This window comes from Ochotona princeps, chromosome 5 (assembly GCF_030435755.1).
Source record: "Ochotona princeps isolate mOchPri1 chromosome 5, mOchPri1.hap1, whole genome shotgun sequence".
Classification (NCBI taxonomy): Eukaryota; Metazoa; Chordata; class Mammalia; order Lagomorpha; family Ochotonidae; genus Ochotona; species Ochotona princeps.
Genome location: NC_080836.1, coordinates 48,623,589 through 48,646,339, shown reverse-complemented (window position 1 = coordinate 48,646,339; position 22,751 = coordinate 48,623,589). Strand labels below are relative to the sequence as shown.

At 41.5% G+C, this 22,751-nt stretch overlaps 1 protein-coding gene across 1 annotated transcript in view; it reads left to right on the top strand.

Annotated features, from left to right (window-relative positions):
* STK39 (serine/threonine kinase 39) overlaps positions 1–22,751 on the top strand; it is a 310,521-nt gene that overhangs the window by 62,762 nt on the left and 225,008 nt on the right. Inside the window, exon 2 of the mRNA XM_058664585.1 lies at positions 10,043–10,155. Coding sequence (XP_058520568.1) covers positions 10,043–10,155 — 113 coding nt within the window. The remainder of the gene's footprint in view (positions 1–10,042; positions 10,156–22,751) is intronic.

The window sequence follows — 22,751 nt, the reverse complement described above, 5'->3', positions numbered from 1 at the left end:
GATAGAGTCCCAGACAACAGCTTAGCTTGCTGCACCAGAATGTTGATCCCTCACAAGTGCTTCTTCAAAATCTGATGTCTGTCAGCAAGAAAAAAGGTGGAAATTGAAGTGGTGTTTCATAGCTCCTTATCACCAGCATACTGCTTCCCCTCTAACTTGATGTGCAGAATTGCCCTTTATCCCTCAGAGAAATGTCTATAATATTTGAAAATGAGCATATTTTTTTAAAACTGTATTGAAGGATTACAATCTATGCTCCTTTGAGGGTTAAGTAAACACAAGTTTGAGTTTTTGTTTTGCATTGTGTTTCTGGTTGTTGCTTGTAGCTCTACATACAGAATGAGTTTATTTACATTTATTCCATTTTGACTCCACATACCAAATTCTCTGTATCTTTCTTAGGATCAGAATCCAGGTTACTGTTTTTTTTGGGGGGGGCACATTGTGAGGGTAAGGTGTTATCACATGATTCTTGACAAGTTGTGTACAAGGACTGCATTTCCTTGGTAAAGCCTGTGACACCTTAAATGCTCTAAGAAGTCAGACATTTCCAGGCATGCTTATTGTTCCAGTCATTGGTGGAACACAGAGAGGTTTCTGTGAGCGGCTGGCCATTGCTGCAAAAAACCCCGAGAGGAAGCTCTACCAACTCTTTTGTTGAGTGCTGCAAGAGGGCCACCAGCTTGTCACTGCCTCAAGGAATTAATTTTAGCCAGGCCTCGATCAGTCACTGTATTATAGCCAGAGGCATGACACATTTATGAACTAATGCATATGTGTGGCTCATGGACAGAACACCCGTCTCAAGGCCCTTTGGGTTTTGTCTGAGATTTCACTGTACACATGCCCTTTTCTCATAGGACTGTGTAATTATAGAGTAGCTGTTGGCACAGGCACTGTGGTGTAGTAGGCTAAGCTTCCTCCTGGCTTTGGACCAGCTCAACTCTGTTGAAACCATTTGGGGAATGAACTAGCAGATAGGTTCTCCCTCTCCCTCTCTCCCTCTCTCTCTCACTCTCTCAAATCTGCCTTTCAAATAAAATAAAATAAATATTTAAAAGATTAGCCCTGATGACTTTTCCTGTATGTGGAATCTTAAAATGAGGTAGATGATGATGTGTAATAAATCAGTTTGGGTCAGTGTCCCAAATTACATTGAAATGTGTGAAATGTGACTATTTTTGATTTAGAACAATGAAAACCAGGGGCTAGTGTCATGGAGTGTTGAGTGAAGCCACCACTTGCTATGCTGGCAGTTGGTTCAGATCCTGACTGGTCCAACTTCTGATCCATTCCCTGCTACTGGCCCCCTGCTATCCGCCTGGCAGACTAGTGGAGGTTCTGGCTGCTGGCTTTAGGTCAGCCCAGCTCCAATCACTGAGGCCATTTGGGCAGTGGATTGACAGGCAGAGGATCTCTGTCTCTCTCTCTCTCTGTAACTCTCTGCCTTTCATAATAATAAATAAATCTTTTAGTTTTTAAAGGAAGATGGAAACCTCATGTATGAAATATAGTAAAGTAAAATAGTTTAAAATGTGGCCATCAGGAAATGAAGGATACACCTCTGAAGCCAAAAGAAGTTGTAACCTATATGTGATTATATAGAGCTATATAGGCCAAATGTGGCCTGAACTTGCTTTCTCCCTCTCTCTCTCTCTCTCTTTCTCTCCCTCTCTGTTTCTCTCCCTCTTAAATTTTATTATTATTATTTTTTTTAACCAGAAAGATAGAAAAGGGAGAGACACAGAGGGAAGAGATCTTCCTTCCACTTTTTAATTCCCTAAAAAGCTGCAACAGCTGATGCTGGGTTAGACTGAATCCTGGAGCCTAGAACTTTATCTGGGTCTCACACACAGGTAGCAGGGCTCCAAGCATGTGGGCCATCTTCTGCTTTGCTGAATCCGTTAGCTAGAAGCTGGATAGGAAGTGGAACAGCTGGGAACAGAATTGGAGCATATATGATACACCAGCATCTTAAGTGGCTGCTATGTTACACTGATGTCTCCCTCACCATGCTTTTCCATTTTTAAAAAGTATCAGAGGCAGGTGTTGGAGCATATCTAGTGAGGCTGCAGTTTCAGAGGTCTGCATTCCATATCAGGGTACTGGTTCCTGCTTTGGCTGCCCTGCTTCTAATCCAGTTCCCTGCTAGTGAATCCTGGGAGCAGCCGATAATGGCTCAAGTACTTGGTTCCCCGCCAGCCATGTGGGAAACCCAGAGGATACTGCAAGCTCCTGACTTTTGTCTAGCCTGGGTCTGACTTGTGTAATCATTTGAGGAGTGAACTAGTCAAACACATACTCACTCTTTCTGTTGCTGCGCCTTTCAAATAGATGAAAGTAAGTGAACATTTACAAAGCAAAAAATGAAAATTAATTGCCACCTTCACTATGTTAGGAGATCTGAGATGAAATTTTGCATTATCAAATTTCCTTTGAAATGTAAGACAGTCTTGGAGGTCAGCAAACTCCTGTGGCAACAGTTGGCTGAGGCAGTGTGGCAGCTGTTCCCCAGTAGTAGGATCACTTGTACATTCATTCCCCCAAGCCCTCTGCGATCAGCTCCTGGCCCTCAAGTGACCAGCTGCCCTTGGGTCTTTGAGATTTAAACAGGTGGAGGAAAGGGAAGGGTGGGGGGCATCAGCTGACCCAAAGTTGGTAGTTTCTTTTGCTACTTGCCACCAGGCAGCATGATGAAGTTCCGAGAGGCCCTCTGTGGGGCAGAGATGGCCCAGCCCCACTCAATGCCCTGGCTCTGTGCTGCTCAGCTGAGTAGGCTGTGGTGACAGGACTGCCTCCCAGCAGCCAGCACCCTGGCTGTCGGAGGTGAATGGCGTTAATGGCGTTAATGCTATCCATCTGACCTCTAACTAAAAAAAAATAGTTCATAAGGACTAATGCATATATATTTTTAAAATATAATGTTTATTGGGCCTGGCGGTGTGGCCTAGCGGCTAAAGTCCTCGCCTTGAACACTCCAGGAGTGTTCCGGGAGCTCCACTTCCTATGCTAGCAGCTCCCTGCTTGTGGCCTGGGAAAGTAGTCCAGGATGGCTCAAAGCCTTGGGACCCTGTACCCGTGTGGGAGACCTGGAGGAGGTTGCTGGATCCTGGCTTCAGATCAGCATAGCACAGGCCATTGCAGTCACTTGGGGAGTGAATCATCGGACAGAAGATCTTCCTCTCTGTCTCTCCTCCTCTCTGTCTCTCCTCCTCTCTGTATATCTGACTTTGCAATAAAAATAAATAAATATTTAAAAAATATATATATATAATGTTTATTGCCACTTTTTTTAGGAGAAAGACTGTAACTAAAGGAAATACTCATCAAGAAAACAAGGGCTGAGTAAACCATGCTATTACTTGTAGGACATCAATACTATTGAAATAGGAAATATTTCATTACAAGAAATAGGGGTGCTTCAAAAAGTTGATGTGAAAATGGAATTTAAAGATGCTTATTTTGGCACAAACATTTAAAATATATAGTATTTTCATAATGTGTTTTAAAAATATTCTTTACTGTTTTATATGCTCTTTAAAAATATCTTTCTATAGACCTGGCACAGTAGCCTAGCAATTAAACTCTTTGCCTTGCACATGCTGGAATTCCATGTGGACTCTGCTTCTAATCCCTGTGGCCCTGCTTCCCATCCAACTCCCTGCCTGTGGCCTGGGAAAGCGGTCAAGGACAGCCCAAAGCCTTGGGACCCTGCACCCACATGGGAGACCTGGAGGAAGTTCCTGGCTCCTAGCTTTGGATTGGCTCAACTCCAGCTGTTGTAACCCATCTGGGGAATGAATCAGTGGATGGAAGATCTTCTTCTCTGTCTCTCCTCTATATATATCTGACTTTGCAATAAAAATAAATAAATCTTTAAAAATATATCTTTCTACTTCTTTTGATCATTTTAAGAAGGCACAGCTTCAGAGAGATTTTTTTTCCATATGTCAGTTGACTGGTATAATCCTTTAATAACCAGGGCCGGGTCAGGGCAAAGCAGCAGCCAGGGAATCCACCCAGCTCTCCCATGTGGGTGGCTGCAGCCAGCATCTGCTGCCTCTCAGGTACATTACTAAGATTCTTGATCGGGAAGCAATGGAGCCAAGTCCTAATCTCAGATATGCTAGTATGGGATGTGGACATCCCAGGGGGTGGCTTAACCTTTTGTGCCACAAGCCTGTTGCCTCTGAACTTTTTTGAAGGGCATTTAAATTTACATAGCATTAAAATGATGAATTGACAGGCTAACAGTTGGCCTGGAGAGACTTCCCTAAGGAATAGTCCTAGGCAGGGTTAGGCAGTACATACTCCTCCTGAATCCTCTGAGTTATCACAGTTTAGACTCTTACCATGTTGTATCAGATAAGAATAAAGTAGTCTTTTGATTTCAAATGTAACTCTCTTTTCCTCTTTTTAAACCAACTGAATCTTTTAGCTACTAAGCAAAATATAATTTTGTACTAAGGTAAGGAGATCTTTTGTCCTGTTTTACCTTGAGTGCTATAAGATCAGAGATTGGAGTGGGGGACTTTAATATGTTTGTATTCCAAGGGGCCATTTGGATATTTATAACACCATTTGGGCTGTACAGATTTATCAACTTAAAAAAATTAGCCTGCTATAGATTCATTGGATTTCATGTCCCTCCTGCCATTATGTTGGCAGGGCCAGACCAAATGATAAGGTCCCTGGGCAAGGTGCTCCCCAGTCCCGCTAGAGATGATAGTATACCTCCTGTAAAGATGGAGAAATGAGTCCCTAAGAGAGGGCTGAACGTTTACTGAGTTGATGTTTTCCGCGTGACCCAGAAAACATTATGCCACTAAGCACCATAGATAGATTTTATTATGCTCATTAAGAAAATATCACAGAGAGAATCAATGCCGTGGAGAGTAGAATTCTTCAAACCTAAAAAAAAAATGTCTACTTGAGAAGTGGAGAGGCAGAAAGAAAGAACAATCGCCTACCTCCTGGTTCACTCCCCCAATGCCTCCCAGGTACCCTCCTAGGAAGCTGGATTGGAAGCACAGGTGCTGGGACTTGAAGTAGCATTACAATACAGGATGTGACATCCCAAGTAGAGGTTCAATCCACTGTGCCAGTGTGCACACCAGCCCTCTCATTGCTTATAATAGGTGTTAGTGAGAAGGTGACTCAACCAACAGTGAAAGGCTTTTTTTTTTTTTTTTTTTTTTTTGCTTTAGTCTGCTCTGTTATAACAAAATATGATAAACTGAGTGACTCTATGGAAGTGTATTTCTCATGTTTCTTGGGACTTGAAAGTTGAGATCAAGATGCTGGTACATTCAGTTTCTGTTGGGGGCTGTCCAGCCTTTAGATGAGCATCTTCACTCTGTGTACTCTGTGTGTGACTGTGGGAGAAGCGGGGAGAAAGTGAGTCCTCCATTGTATCTTGTGAGGACTCATCCCTCTCTGTGACCTGAAGTGAGCAACCTCATTTACCTCCAGAAAGTCACTGTCTCCGAATACAGTCATGTGTCAAATCGGAGGCTACAGTCTGAAATTTGGGAAACACATTCTGTCCACAGCAGTGTTCCAATCATCCCTTTTAACCTCTCTGTATGGGAAATGATCCTACAGAGGGATTATTCCATTTATAGCAGGAGTGGCCACCTTCGAACTTCTGTTATTTAGCAAGCTACCTGCCATGTGCTAGGAGATTAATTACCGTTTGTTGATAGATTAATAGAAAGAAACATCATTGAGCTGATTTCTTGCACTTAAACTTTTGTGGCTGTTAAGTGTATTTGCCCCCACATTTGATTAGATAGCTAATAATGTATCTAGGTTTTATTTTGGTTAGCTCTAAGGCATCCTGCTTCGTTTAAGGGGAACACCACTGAATTAAACATACAGGGGCAGAGGCTGCATAATAGAGACGGAAAAAGTCATAGGAAGTCTAGGCTAGGGATAGTTACTGGTGATAAGCAGTACTTTCTGACTGTAAGAACACAAAAAGGACACGTGATGCTGTGCATTTGTTAGAATCTGTTTTTGTTATGTGAGAGGAAAGCATTTTTAACCCTGGCACTCCATACAAAGAGGAAACTCTCTAATGGTCGTAGAAATTGGAACCTTGAATATACTGTTGTTCATATTGTTATTGGCGACTGTGAAGATTTTTATGCAAGAAACATTCATGCCTTTTATGCTCATTTGTTACACATATAGTGAATTCCAAAGCCATAATACATAATGAAATATATTTCCATGAAGTGTTTCCTTGGATAGCTGAATGTGGCAAAGGCAGCTAAGCCATTTTCTGGCATATTTTCCATGAATGTGCTGTTTTCATTGAATGCCATCAGCCCATAAAAAAGGAACAAGAGCAGGGATGCATCACCCCGAGGAACAGGCTGCACATTGGTCATGAGCTCAAAGATGCTCCTGCCTCTGGTTGCTGCCGACTTCCTGACTAGCCCACACTTATAAGGAGATGTTCCTAGTCTGGAATTGTTCACCAGTTGAGAGTGGAGATAGAGTAATATAAATCAGCAAGCTGAAAGGATGTGAAGCCACACTCTCTGAGTTTGTGTATGTCGGCTGTTTCCCTATAGAATGTTGTACTTCACTTGAAATAGGAGTCAAGCATAAAGTGGGGGAAATTCATAAAATGTCAAGAGCCTTCTCCTAAAGCAGTGCATACTTCATTGAAAATACACTACTAAATATCAATGCTACATGTAAGTAGTGTAGATTATTCCAAAGATAGAGACAAGGTTCTAATTAACATGTTAATTGCTACTATTTCATTTTTTATTGCTAACACTTGTCTAATTCGTAGATTTACAAGTCCTCCATTTGTAGCTTCTTGTTTCACTATGAGAAAACATAAACACCCTTCAAGCAAGACAGGTTGTTTTTAAATGTCTTTTAGAATCATGTCCTTAGGTCACTTTCTCTCCTTTTAAATTATGGATTTGCTCTCATCCTGAAAATCTTGATATAGGATGGCAATTTTAAAACACATATATTTGGGAGCAAGAGAGTGCATAGTCTCATATACTGCTTCACTCTCCAAAGGCTTGACAGCTGGGACTGGGCCAGGTCAAAGTTGAGAGCTGGACATGAAATCTGAGTCTGTTTCATGAGTGGCAGAAACAGGATGGCATGAGCCATCACTGCTGCTTCTGCATTAAGGTCTGCATTAGGAGGAAGCTGATAATAGGAGCTAGAGCTGGAACTCTAACTCTGAGATGCAGGCTTCCTAACAGGTATCTTAACCATAAGGTTCTACGCCTACCTGAAGTTTGAAATTTTTTTATTGTAACTCACAATAAAAAATGTTTCATTCCATTTTGGGTGTGATGGCAACCGTGGTTCCCAGAAGCATTCTCAGCTTTAATTTCTGAGGTAGAGCCTACTATTTCCCTTCCTGAAACGCTGACCTCTACACAGCATGCTGATTGCAGGACCAGCGGATCCCGACTAGCAATTTGGAAAAACACCAGCCTGGTGCGGAGAGTGGCAGATAAGGATAAGGATGACTTGTCCCGGCATCCTAATCCTAGTTTGCAGACACTGCAGGAAAATGAATGAAAGTCCCTTTTCATCTCAGGCCCCTGTTTCCTCTTCTGTGCAGTGAGGCATTTGATGGGCTTATCCTCCAGCTGCCCCCTCCCTGCCTTCAACTTCATTTTTTATGTCTCCTGCAGTGGGAGATGTCTGGATCAGATTGGTATCTCCCATAGTGTTGAATGAAAGGTTCAATCCATTCAGGCCTTGTGATGACGCTGGGCCATGGAAGCCTCATATGAATTTCTGAGTAGGGGTGCAAAGTAGCCAGATGTTCTTCATTCAGTGTAAGTTGTAAAACAATCATAGTGATCCCCTTGCACACTCTACTAAAAGACTTACCCCCACCACCTTTGCAGACTCCTTACATGTGTCCTGATTCTTGGCTGTGTTTTGGAAACCAGGAGACTTTTATGATTAGGGACTAAACAGTCTGTGAGAGGTAGTCCCAAATTCCATACATGGCCTATTTCATCTCTGCTGAGAATTTGCTTTGTTTTCTTCTTTTGTGTTTCTCATTTCTCTAGATTTGAGAATGTTGTAAGATGCAGATGGAGCCTGGAAGAATGGGGTTCAGGGTGGGGCAGACTTACAGTGGGTAGAGTTCAAAAGTGGCTTCCTTTTAGTAGCTAGTTAAAGGTGCTTACTGATAGCTCTGCTGGGCACCACCCCAGCATTAAGCAGCTACTTAGCACTTTCTGTGTGGCTGCCTTCAGGGGTGGTCTGTTGTTCAGGAGACTGGAAAACACACTCTGCAGTTAGCAGAGCTCTTTGTAGTGTTTAGCTCTGGTGTCTGGAGCTTTGTGGGTTGCGCCCAGTATTCTGTGATCTGCTGTGGCAGGAGCTCAGCTGACAGAGCAAGCAGGTTGGAGGTGAGGAGTCAGGATGAAGAAGGCCCTTAGCTAGCCTCTGGCAGGGACACCATCTCATGAAACTGGGCTCCATAGAGAAGTTCACCAGCAGTTTCTGTCTCAGTAGTTTCCTATGTTGAATCTCAGGACTGGAAGAAATACATTCCTAAGCAAGGCCAAAGACATTGAAGAAGAGTATGCTCTGCCTTCATAGGAAGGAGGAAACAGACTGAGTCTGGCACACCTGATTCAGATCTCTGCCCTGACCCTTACTGGCTGTTTGACCTTGGGCAAGTTTTCTCCATGCAGGCTTGTAAAGGGAGTTAACGTGAGTCAGATGCCTCTTGTACCATGGGTGGTCAGAACCGTGAACTTCCTTCCCTCCTGGTCACAGATTCGGCTTTCCTGGAATGGGAACCTTCACAAAACTGGATGGAGGGAGGGATTTACAGGGTGAGGGTTCAGAGCTGATAATGAAGTCATGGCGAACATGGGAGATAGAGTTTCAGCCCTGCAAACCTGCTTGTGGGTACTTCCTTTGTGTGTATGGGTGGGAGAGAGGGGGAGACTTGGGTTACATTGGGAATGCTGTTCCCTTTTTGTGATGCATATCAGGAAAGCAAATACTGACCTCTCTTTCTTAGTTCCAGAACTATTTCGCACCCTCTTTCCCTTTTTGATGACATTCAGTGGCTTAGTTGAAAAATATTATCGGAAAAAAATATGATTAGGACACATGTATCAGGAGAAAGCTAGATGGCCACATCTGGTCCTCCCCCCCCCTTTTTTTTTAATGCTGAGCACAGGAGGTTTCTCTCCTTGGCTGTCATGCAGTGGCAGAGGATTTATATGATTAGAATGACACTTTTGGCATGATTTGCAGAATTGAGATATCTTAACCTGAGGGTCTTTGTGCCCCTGTGGAATACAAACTCGATTAGGAGCTCTTTGTTCCCTGCCACAAATCATTCCACGTCTACATTTTGCTCTTATAAAATATGGATAACAGCCTGACTTTGTCTCCTAGGAGTTTGAGTGCATTAGCTGATGATCTTGAAACCTTAGAGACAGGACATTCCTGTGAATACCAAGAGCTTTTGTAATTACACATTTACATCATGTTGGCTTGACATCTCCCAACACTGTGTTTCCAACAAGAGACTACCAGAGTTGATTCCCTGTCTTTCTAAGTGGAGAGCAAGCCCTGGCTTAAGCCCAAACCATGTTTGGAAGATTTAAGTTGTCCTGTCCTCTAATGGAAGTCTTGAAGTAGCTCAGGTCAGCCTGATTTGGTTTGGGCAGAAGTGAATGAGGAGCCCGAAGGTAGATAATGGTGGGACCTGAGGATGTCAGTGGCTTTCATGCAGGGCTGTGCACTGATGCTCAGCTCCCAAAGTCCTGTGTCCTCAGACATGATGTCATCTAGAAAAATCCAGTTGTTCCTTTCCTTTCTACTTGCAACACCCCCCCCTTCTCTAGCTAATTGTTTTAAGACTTAAGAAATTCTCTAAGGAGTTGTCAGGTAGCAATGTTTTAGATACCTTGATTAGAAGACTCTTTAGCCACATGGGTGTTTCTTTAAGAATGAGGTCACAAATAGCAACGAGCTAGTGTGTCTTTTGACAGGTGATGGTGTTTTTGTTCTGTTGCAGGCAGTGGAGCTACTGCTGTGGTTCAGGCTGCCCTATGCAAACCCAGGCAAGAACGGGTGGCAATAAAGCGGATCAACTTGGAAAAATGCCAGACCAGTATGGATGAACTATTAGTAAGTAAAAGGGCATGGGACCCCTGCTGGTTGCTTCTTCTAACCTGTGGATGTGTGAGAACAGACCAGTGGGATTGGGGTGGGCGAGAGAGCAATGTGTTGGTGGGTTAGAGTTAATCTCTTATTCTGAAAAAATGTATATCTTGGAAAGCAGTCTGCATTACTTCTTTTTACCACCCTCCATCCCCCGTGACTAATGATGTCACACATGATTTGTGTATTGTATAAGCTATTCATTGCTTTGCACTCACAAACAGTGTTTTGCTCAGTCTGCGTTAAACCCTGTGGCAGACACTCAGTAGGCAACTGCACTTTATTATCGAGGGAGCACGCATGCTTGGCCATGTAACCCTGGGTCTGTGATGGGTGGTGACTCAGGCTGTGAGTTGGTCCTTTTGGCTTCCATAAATTGTAAAATCACACATATCTTTGTCTTATTTTTTAAAATGCAGTGTAACTTGCATTTGGCTAATGAGAGGTGTTGGTTTTTCCTCACAGGACAACATGTACTTATTTTAAGTGAGGATCACTGCATAAATAATTGGATCTTGTCAGTGTGGAGATGATGATGGTGGCATTGGTTGGTTTAGGGAACATTGTTTTTGGCTTAACTGACTCATTATTAAATGAACAGCTTGGCAAATGGTTATTAGTTGCCCAGCAAACTGTGAAGGGTTTGAGAGTTTAATCTCATAAATACAGTTGTCATTCTGCCTGCCAATTTTCTGTTTTTCCTTGTGGCTGTTTGTTGGAGGATAATGGAACACTGCAAAGGAGGAGTTAACTGATTGGTTAACCCAGCACTAATCCCAGTACAAATATTAGTCCAATAGCTCTATACAGGCTACAAAGTATAATGACAGTTGGCTCCAAATAAAGGGACCTTTTGTTATATTCTGCTTTGGGAATGGAATGCCATTAACAAGAGCTTTTTGTCTTTATTCAGAATATAGCTTTTATTTCGGGCTTAATTACAGTACGCTATAGTATAAATTAAGTACAAGAATAAAGCTGTACTTTTCCAGATCGGGTTTGGCCTTACATTTTAAGTTAGGCTGCACAATACATGAATTTCTTTGATGCTGAAGCAACAGATGGGGGACCCAAACTCAGACTCAACCAAGGAATACCATAATTTAATGATAGCTAAAAAAAATTACATACTTTAATGCTTTAGTCCTCAAGATTTCAGTATGCTTGGCTGTTATGGAGATTACTAGTGCATGCTGCTTGTCTGTTGCTTGCTGAAGTGGTGAGCAATGCAACTGTGCTCTTTTTCATCCAGTTTTTGAGGTCACTTTCTGTGAATGGAAAAGAAGTGAAATAAACTGAGGGGAGAGTTGGGTCTTGCTTCTGTCACTACAGTGATTTTTAACTTTGACTCACGTCAAAAGAGAGTTTAATTGAAAAACTTCTAAGATCTCTTTAGAGGCTCTCAAATTCTATGTCAATTTACAAGTATATATTAACTTGAAAAAGAAGTCTGCATTTCAACCTATGCATCATTTGAAAGCATCACTCAGAAATTTGCCTACATGATCCTATTTGACAGTATTGTTATGCAGGAGCTCTCACAGCAGAGGATGTATATGGGATGTGTGTGTAAGGTCTGTGTGCGTGGGTCCAGGCAGTTCTACAATCTGCCTTCTGGGTTGGGCCAGGACTATGGCCTCTTGATCTCTCCCAGGCTTTCATTGCCTTAATGTTTTGCTTTCATTGTGTGACTGCCAAGGATGGAAGCTGGAACCTCATGTGGAGGTTGCTGTTCTAGTCCCTTAGTTTCCCAGAGCCCAGGAAGCATGGTAGTGGCATTTGGAGAAGTATCTGTGACTTAGGCAGAACTGTCTAAGAACTACACTCTTTCAGCTTTATGTTTAGCTACCCATACCCAAGCTCTTGGTATCTATGAGTTTGCCTATGAGCAATGGCTTATTATTTGTTTATTTTTTCCCCTTAAAATCCATGTTGTGATAGAGTATAGAATTTTTGCCTAGCTATTTGTTTTTAATATAAAAAGATGCATTACTATGTTGTTTTGGACATTGCTTAACATTAAACGTTTGCCTTTTTGTGTCTTTCATGTGCAGTCAGCGAGAGGGAAGGGTGATTTGTTTCTTCAGGGTATCGTTTGCTCAGACCCTCTTCACAGGGAAAATAACTCTCAGTGTAATCTGCTTAAGGTTCCCAGACTTCTGTGGCCTGATTATTGGCAGATGGGATTGTGTGAAACAGAGCTGCTGTCATCCTTTCAGCTTCTAATACTGCTGTTGCTCGCACTTCTATTATTTCTGTAGGCTCACATTTTGGCAGTGTTTGGGCATCCGGTATCTTCCTAATCCTTTAATTCCATGAGTGTGTAGCATATCCAGGTCAGCACACTGTGTCATCTCACAGACTGTGTCATCTCACAGACTGTGTCATCTCACAGACTGTGTCATGCGTTGTTCGCTGGAAGCCATTGTTCTCACAAGAATCAATGGCCCTGGTATCTTTATCTTGAGAGAGTGTTAGGTCACAGAAGTCATCATTACCAGCTGTCTGCTGGCCATTGGAACATCTGCTTCCCCAGTAAAGCTGTTCCACCTCCCGATTGTGTTTCCTGCCCTCCTCCCACTCTCCTGGTACTATAAGAGTAAGTTAGGGTTCACACTGGGTCAGATAGGACAGACTATGGCAGTTTTGCACAACTGACCCTGGTTGAACTCTACTTATTTATGTAGTAGAGTCTCTCAGTAGATTTGCCAATGATCATGGAGTTGGTCCTCAGTTTTGCTGAAGAATTCAACTGGTCATGATTTGTGTAGCCAAGTACTCATGATAGTGCCAGCTTCCGTGAAAATGTAGGGAAGAATAGAAATGTCAGGTGAGATCGTGGTTCTAAATAGTGGATAATTTAAATCAAATTTATACCTGTTAAATAAGTACTGAATTCCTTAAAGATAAGATCGTTCTAGACCTAATATGCATGTATTTAGTGAACTTCTGCATTGTGTGTTGGTCTCTAAAAAGGGTGAGCTTGAGGTTGTATGTGTGGGAGGATAGGGCAGTCTCTGCATTGGGAATTCATTTTAGTGTAAAAAACAATCATATTAGAATACTGCAGAACAAATGTTTTCCTTGACTTGCTGTCACATGAATTGTTTTTGGTTGTTGAAGTAGTGCTTTTTTCTGTATATTCTTATGAATTTCCATGTATGTTTTAGAGGTTGGCCTTTAACTGTATCCTGTTCTCTCTGGTTATACATGTCTTCCTTCCCAGAGCCAAGGTGGGATGTTGCTATTCTATTTTATCTTCCTCACCATCCTAACACAGACATTTGGATAATTTTTGAAATTTGTTAGTCTCACATTTGTTGTTAATCCCACATTTGTCAGTCCCACAGTAGTGCAGTGATTAATTATAGTTAACTGAACACCCTCTTGGAGGTATTTATAGTTTTAGATCAGAACTTCTTAACTCTGTAATTATTAAAGCTCACAAGTGGCAAACACTAAATAAACTGGATGCTGGGAAAACAGAGGGTTCCTGTACTCTGAGCTAGGAAATGGGTCTCTTCATTTGTGTTTTGGGGTGGTGAGATTTTTTCCCACTGGGAATATCTGTCTATTCTTTTCCTGTACTACTTAGAAATGGCATAGCAGATGGACAGACAACTGACCTTTAGTGTGTCTTCCATTGAGGGAATGCTTGCTTTCTAATAGGAATCCAGGATTTGACAAATGACTCTGGCTGTGTTGCAGACTAGCATTATCTGTGTGAAGGTAGCTTTGGAGGCTCTGGTTTGTGCTCACCTTATGGGTTAGGGATACTTCCCTAAAGCCCACTTGGATTGCCTTAAAGTCATTACCTATGAGAAGGATTAATCTGCCTTCTTGGATGTCATCTGATTTTTCCAGTCTCTACCATTGGGTAACAGAAACCCTCAATAAATGTGACAGTCCTCCCTTCTATTTACTCTCAAGTCCACTTGTTCCAGGATATCCCCATTAGTCTTACTCAAGCATTGCAGAACGTTTTAGTTCATCACCTTATAATGCTTTCTGTTGATAAGGTTTTGACCATTTCATTCTGAAATTTTTTTCCCCTCTAATGTTGAGCTGTTGTACTTTTAGTCTGTCTTTAGTATCTAGTTGCAGAACAACACTCAGCCTCATTTTCTCATGCCTACACATGCACCAATGCAACTAAAACTTAACAGCTTAGTTTTTGGGTGCAGAAGAGCCACACTCAGAGGTCACAGCTGTGGGGCCATGCAAAGTACTTTTTGTTGTTGTTTTGAAAAAGAGTAGTTGAATGATTATGTGATGAGTTATGTAATGATACAATACTTTGTGATAGATGACAGATATGAGCAAAGTCATTTCAAAACAATAGCACCTATAGAGAAGGGATGAATGACACATCTTGTGATGGAGGAGCAGAGAGCTGCCTGGTCAGGTGCTCTGTGCTCTTCACATGAATCGCCTGCAGAATGGCTTTCCCATGACCTTGGACAAATCAAGTTCACCTCTGGTCTTCATCCTCCCTCACCCTTCAGTGAGAAATTACAGTCATTGGCAAAATGTGTCTTCATTATCTCTGCAGTGAGATATTATATGTTTAAAAGTAATTCTTTTAACAAAATCTCAACCTTGAAACACTTGACCAAATATAAAATTACTAGCAGAACATGCTCTGTTATTAAAGATAAAATCAAGTCATTCTAACACTGAAATGGGACAATAAAAATCTGCTGTAAATTCATAGGTTTGTGTGCATAATGGAGGTATTTCTCTGTTATTAAATAGCCTTGAAGGAGACAGATTCAGCGTTTGCTGTTTTTCTTGTATCATCAGTGTTTTGCTGATGTATAGCACTCATTGACTATATTCATAGATAAGTGAAGATCCCCACCACCTCACAGCCCCCTGCACAAAGGCACTACCTTTATTCTGCTCAGTTTTCTTTCTTTCTTTCTTTCTTTCTTTCTTTCTTTCTTTCTTTCTTTCTTTCTTTCTTTCTTTCTTTCTTTCTTTCTTTTGTTATTTCTAATCACAAGTAATTGATTGTCTTCGTTTTTCTGGGTCTGTTCCCTTTCTGCTGCTTTCTTGTCCTTCTTCTTCTTGGCGGAATGACTTAGGTACAATCTGCAGGAGAAAATATCAGGTGATGCATCTGATTTAATGATCATGTGGAATCAGTATGTACTCCCCTAACCATTCTACCACACAGATTTCTCTCATCCTTTTTTTTTGGTTGAATTATGATAGTTGGGAATTTCTGTATAACACTTGTAGTGATATATTTTCTTTTCCCTTACTTTTAATTGATTGGGATTTAAAGGAATTAAAACCACCCTCAACACCTTGTTTGCAGTGTTTTAGCACATCTAAGGGATTGTATTGAGACTCCATCAGATCTTGTTTATTGGAGAAAGGCTATACTGGTTAAAACGCTTCTAGCTTATTCTCAAAGCAGTGGGATCTTTTGCATGTGCATTTTCTTTGTTACATCTATGCAAATATTTTTCCATTAGTTTGGAATCTAAGAATATTCTACTTAATAGATTAGTTATTCATATGCCAGCTCATTTCTTGTCATTTATGGTAGCAAACTGCATCTATCTGGCTGGGGTTTTTTTCCCCCTAGAGTAGAGCATTAAACACAGTTTGTTTTATCTCCAAGTTAGAGTGCCTCCATCCCATATTGGAATGCCTGGATTCTAGTCTCATTCCTGCTTCCATCTCCAGCTTCTTGCCAGTGTGCACTTTAGGAGCCAGGAGGCGATGGGATGGCCCCAGTGCTTGGGTCCCTCCCACATGCATGAGAGAGCTGGATTCATTTCAGGTTCCATTGCAGGCATTTCAAAACTGAACCTGAGGATGCGAGTTCTCTGAGCAGTCTGCCTGCCTCTCACTCTCTTCTGCAGGCCTGCTTCATTAAAAATAGTGCTTGTCTCCTAGGAATATATCCAGAACACTTGTTTTATGAGAAACTAACATGCACTCCTATGTTCATAGCAGCACAATCAGTAATTGCAAAAACATGGAAGCAGCCAAAATGTCCATCAGCAGAGGATTGGATAAGAAAGCTATGGTTCATCTACTCCATGGAATACTACTCAGCTATTAAAAAAAACAAAATGCAGTTCTTTGTGGCCAAATGGGCCAAACTGGAAACCATAATGCTAAGGGAAATGAGCCAATCCCAAAAGGGTTAAATACCACATGTTTGCCTTAGTTTAAGATGATATGATGTTATGTATAACATGTTATGTTATGTATGTTATATGTTGTGTATAAACTAAAATTGAAATGTCAATGAGGTGGTCACAGAAGGTGGTTAAGAACTCGCATTTACTTTTAACATATTGGTTACTCATTACTATGTCAATTAATTCCATAATGATGTACATTTTTGCTGATGGTATGTTGGAGCTTTTAATTGACTGGGATGATACTCTGCTGACTCTGTCTTCAGACCAGAGAGGGTATACCTAAGAAGCCGTTGAACTTGACTGGACAATAAGATGCTGGACTCTATGTTTGGTATATGCTTGCAATGGAGGAATCTCAACTGAACTTGAACTGTGCTTATGCAACAAGGTGGAGGAATCCACCATGGTGGGAGGGTTTGGGGAGGGGTGGGGAGAATCCCAGTACCTATGAAACTGTGTCACATAATACAATGTAATTAATGAATTAAAAATAATAAATAAATAAAAATAAAAATAGTGCTTGTTAGGACACTGGGCATGAACCCTCAGACCTCATGAAACTGAGCACAGAGGGTTCATCTGAAGGCTAGTGAAATGTTTTGTGCTTCGGCAATCCCAGCACCTGGGAACATTCCAAACTACTAAGGTGGTGCGTTGTGAGCTTCACCTAGGAGCTTTTCTACACATCTCCCACTGGCCTCATCAGGGCCCATGTGGTTCTTTGCACCTCGTTTGGCAAATCCCTTGTGCCTGCTGCTCAGATGGAATAAAGCTTGGTTTCAATACCCTTGCTTGCTGTCCGGGCAAGGTCCATCCCCAACATAAGCTTACTCCTCCCTACATACTCTTCGCCCTATACCCTAAAATAAAATTTTCTCTAGCTGACTGCACTACTTCTTTGAACCTTGAAGATCCTGAAAACTACCAGTACTATTTTGAATATTCAGGCCTCCACAATGAAATTTTGTATCATCAGCTGTCTGTTGTGACTTAGCTTTGTAATTATTTTTCATAAAATTTAATTTTATACAATTACAGCCCAATTGAGGAGAGACTTGCACATGGGATTATTTTGAAGACATTAAAATATTTTAATGAAATAGAATAAATGCTATAAATGCATTTATTTATGTATTAATTAGCATAGGATTTATATGACTTGGGAGAAAATTTTTGGAACATCAGATTTAAATGTCATACTATGTTTTAGCCATAAAATTCAATACGCTAATTGAATCATTTTTAGAAATATTTTGATGTCTAACATTTCATGCAGTTATTTTTTTTCCAAAGTGAGCAATATGTTACATCACAAGAACATGGAGGATTTGGGGTTTCTATGTTCTATCTTCTCTCCTGTTGTGGTTTGCTCTGTTCCACAGTTGATGAAGCTGCTGCTGGGAAAGGTTGGAACAGGTTGAGAGGAGTTCTGCCCCATTTTGCAGGACTGTTCCGTGGCAGAAGCCCCGGACACTGTTGCCAGACACAGGACAGAGGACATGCATGAGGAAGAACACTCCTTTCACCTCCTGTTCCCTCTTGTTGATTGATGATGCCAAGTACAACGGCAAAACCATGAGTTGGTTTTAAGGCTTTCAGGTGTACAAATCGATTGAGAAAACAGCTTATTTTTCTTAAAAGGTTGATGTTTTTATTTGAGAGGTGCAGAGGTGGGGAGGAGGAAGAGAGACAGAGAAACCTTCTATATGCTGGTTCATTCCTCAAATAACTGCAATCACCGGAACCCAGAACTCAGTTTGAGTCTCCATATAGGTAGCAGGGACCTGTGTACGTGCTGCCTCCCTGGATGTGCAGTCACTCGAGAATGGGTTTAGGAGCTCAGAACTCCAACCTAGGCTCTCTGAAATGGGACATGGGTATCCCAGCTGATACCATTAGCAAATGCCTGTTCTTGCTTTTGTTTATAATGATGGCTTGGACTCAACTTATTAAATTACATTCAATCACAGACAATCAAAGGATCAAAAAACGGTGTTGGTAGGTGGGTCTGATTCTGTTTCTTACAGCGATGGCCTTAGACTTTCAGAACTACTAAGATACTGTAATCTAGTTGTGTAAGATGTGTGTACATATATATGTGTGTGTGTGTGAGTGTGTATACATATGTATGATATGTCATATACAGTGCACCTAAAATATTACTGTTTGCCGATAAATCTCTTTTTTAAAAAAAAAGAATTTTATTGTTTTTCATTTTATTTAAAAAGCTGAAATAGAGAGAGAGAAGCTTATAGAGTCAGAAAGAGGTCTTCCATCTGCTACTTCACTCCCCAGATGTCTGTACTGGGCGTAAGCTAGGAGCCCAGAACTCAACCTAAATCTCAAGTACTTGGGTGTCAGGGACCCGCATTCCTGAGGTATTGTACACTGCCCCCTGGAGTATGCATTAGGAAGAAACTGGAATTGGAGGTATAGGTAAGGCTTGAGACTGGCAAGGCAGCATCCCAAGTGATGCTTTAACCGCTGTGCCAAACACTCTTACCCCGCGCCTTGACTGGACCACCATGCCAAATGCTAGCCAACTCAACCAACTCTGAAGAAAATGCCTCTTCCTCCTTGTGTTTTCTTACAATATTCCAGTATCGCTGTTTCATTCTCTGTTTTCCTCTTTACGTTACTTTTGAGGCAAATAACTACACTAACAACCTTGCCTTACCAAGTAAAGGTCTTAAGAAAGTTTTTGCAGAGGCTTAATTTTGTGACATCAAAACCAAGCCAAAAGGCTTAGGACACATCCTGTTGTGTCAGCAAGTTCACCATGTTCCTTCACCCTTGAAGACTTCCCTGCAGCCTTGGAGGATTTCCCATACCTCCACTTGCTATGGCATACCACTATTTTTTTTAAAGATTTATTTTTTATTTTATTACAAAGTCAGATATACAGAGAGGAGAGAGCAGGGAGCTGAATGGGAAGTGGAGCTGCCGGGATTAGAACTGGCGCCCATATGGGATACCCGGGCGTTCAAGGCGAGGACTTTAGCCGCTAGGCCACGCCACCAGGCCCCATACCACTATTTGATTTCTGCTTCCTTTAGCTTTAAATATGATTGTCCCCAGGTATCTATGGGGGACAAATTCTAGGCTTGTACACGAATAACAAATTCTGTACCTGCTCAGTTCTTTCATACAAAATGACATAGAATTTGCATAGAATCCATGCATATCTTTCTGTATAATTAAATCAAGACTGGATTCACAGCTCCTAATACAGTACTAGTAGTTCTGCTTTGGGGAGTAGGGACAAGGAGAAGGAGTCTGCAAAGTTTCAGTATGAAATTCATTGTTTTGAGCATTTCCATCCTTGGTTTGTTAAATCCATTATTGCCAAAGCTCAGGAAAAAAATGAGTGTGGACTATATACATGGTTACAAACTCTGCTTAAGGCTGTTACAGAATTTATGCTTTCTTTATTTTTTAAAAATGTTTCCCTGTATTCAAATTATCTAGAAATTTTCTCTTGCTAATCTTGCCTTCAGTTGGACTATGCTTGAATAAATTCAGATATCTAGTCACATGAAGATAATTACAAACCTAAGTGGCAAGGGACAATTTTTGAATCATTTTAAAATAATACCTGACAGAATATTTGGCTTGTCACTCTTTCTTGAGTGCTTTTTTCCTCACTTGACACTTTTCCTCTCAAAGAGGTAGTCATTTACTACATTATTGGTGTTTCATTTTTGCAATTAACAAAAGTTATAGTGTCATGTTTTGTGATTGAAAATCATATTCCAAAAAAGTATATTGCTTTTATGAGAGCTTTGTTAAGCTTTTTCTTCCATTTCTTGACTGACATTTGAAACTGCTGAAGTTTATTTTATTTTTAAAAATGTTGCTACTTCCAGTATTTGGTTATTTATGAATATTGATTAGATTCACCATCAAAATGTTGCCAATGCTTTGGAACTGAAGCCAGGGAAATGATGTTTCCAAAAATGCTTAAGTTTAACGTGGTTATCCCTGTATCGTTGAAGGAGTTTTTCTTAAATGCTTTGATGGTACTGCATACATCTTAAAAGATGTGTTTGGTTCTGACTTGCATTTGGAAATACACATCTCACTTGATAGCCTCTGTAGATCATGTTGTATGTGCTTCCTTTTTAGATTATGTTGCACTGCGGGAATGTGCCTGGAAGCTAGGCATTTCACCTTATTTCATGGAAAGAAAAAGTAATACATTTTAGTGCTTAGCTTAAAATCAGTGCTTCTCAGCCTTGGCCACATAGACAATCACCTGGAGCTTCTGAAAATGTTCATTCCTGGTCAGGATCAGTCTCCCCTGGGGTTGGGACCCAGGTATTGGTGGCTTTGGAAGCTCCCCTGTTGATCTCAGTGTGCAGCCAGTTGGAGATCCACTGTTCTAGAATAAAGCTAGGAGTAGTAAGGCCTCAGAGATAACTGCCCATGATGGTGGAGCATTGGCAAGTTTGGTTTTCAGTACCCAAAGGCCTATCAGAGTATTTTGCCACTATATAAGCAAGCAGATAACAAATTTGTTTAGGATTTACACAAGCCAGTTTAGTATAGTCTGATATTTTGAATTCAAGACCCAATTAAACTTTTGCCTTCCAGGTAAAAAAAAAAAAACTTTCCCCTAAGTGCTTTGTAATTCTCATGGTCTCACTGATATAACTAACTAGGTTTTTAACTTTATACAAGTCTTTATTTTTGTAGCTGTCATATAAATACACATATAGTTACACTGCTTATTCCAAAAAGAATTGGAGCCAGCTTTACAGTATATGTGAAATAGGAAAAAATATTCTGAATTAAACATGGGATGAGGCAGGTAGGGAAAGTTGATGGGAACAGCACTTGTTGAGGGCACGAAGGTGAAGTTTCATGGTTTCATGGTCTTGTCTTGCACTATAGGAGGCTCCTTGAGCCCACCTCACTCATGTGGCATGTGCCACTGCTGCATCTCAGATCTGTCCTCTGTGCCTTTGAGGCTCAGATAGGGACATAAGACTGTTAAGATCAGTGATGTGCAAGGAAGGGACAGGGACTGCAGTGAGCCGAGAAAATCACCCTTCAGCCTAGGCATTCTGCAGGGAATTCTATAGCTCTTGTTTTCCTCGTTCAACAATGATCTTACGTGAATGTTAGTACTAACAGAATGCGGACCAGAGACTCAAGGACACTGGGTAAAAATGGGCATTCAACCCAACAGGGATGCCCATATCCCGTGCACATGAGAGTGCCTGGATTGATTACTGAGTCCATATTCTGTCCCCAGTTTTATGCTAGTATACACCCTGGGAGGAAGTGGTGACAGCTCAGCTAGTTACACTCTTAATTCCACATTTGGGAGACCTTGATTGAGTTCCTGACTACTGGCTTTAGCTTGGCACTGTACAGCTCTGACTGTTGAAGGCATTGGTAGTGTTGCTGATATTGGTGAGGAGGACCAGTGAATGGCAAATCTCATTTTTAGATTATCTTTTTCTATTTGTGAAAACAAAACACAACACAACACACATGCTGCAGAGTCTGCCTGGGTAATGAAGCTAGTAAGTGGTAAGGCCAAACTTCAAAGCCAGCTGTAACAGAGTGCAGCCCCGGAGGACCAGTTCCTTGTTAATTATCCTCCCTGCTTGCCCTCAGTGCAGTGTAGAGGAGAAATTATTTGCTTGGGAAAACAAAGCCCATGCAGCAATGTAAGCAAATGCCATAACTATTCAAACTTTAGGGTTTTTTTTCCACTTTTTTCACTTTTTAAAGGTCTCTCTCTCTCTCTCTCTCTCTCTCTTTCTCTCTTTTTCCATCCCAGTTCTTCCTGCTTCTGGGGTAGAATACTTGTTAGTGTTTTATTTTTCACAGCAATTTTTCCTGTATCCACATGAGAAGTCTATGGCAGTCCTGGCATGGCAAGTTTGGCAGAGGTAGAGAGCAATGTGGACATCCTCCTTGAGACTTTCTGACGTGATTCTCAGCAGAGCCGCTGTTTTAACAGTTGGATCCGGGTATTTTAGCTGCCCTCTTGAAGGTTGGCTTTCACACCTAGTGAAATCTCACTTGCAGTGATTTTCAGATGGGTGCAGATGATTCAGTGCTGTGCCGTGGTTTGGTTTTCACTTAGAAGATGCACTTGGCTGTTGCTGCATTGGACTTCCAAAGGAGCCTTGACTGAATTTCTGAGTTGTGTGATTTCTTCCAGTGTTTCCTGCCCTGGTGAACACTCTGCCTGGCCTGAAATTCAGAGCACTTTAGTACCCTATGCTCCTTACTTCCAGCCTTGCTTTCCTGCCTCCCTCTTGGGTCAGACCCCAGGCCTTGCCAAGAGCCTGTCCTGCTGTTCCCTCTGACAGACGCCTTCAATGCAGTGTCCATGCCCCTTCCTCTCAGATCCACTCCTCCCTGGTGCCTCCCTGCAGAGCT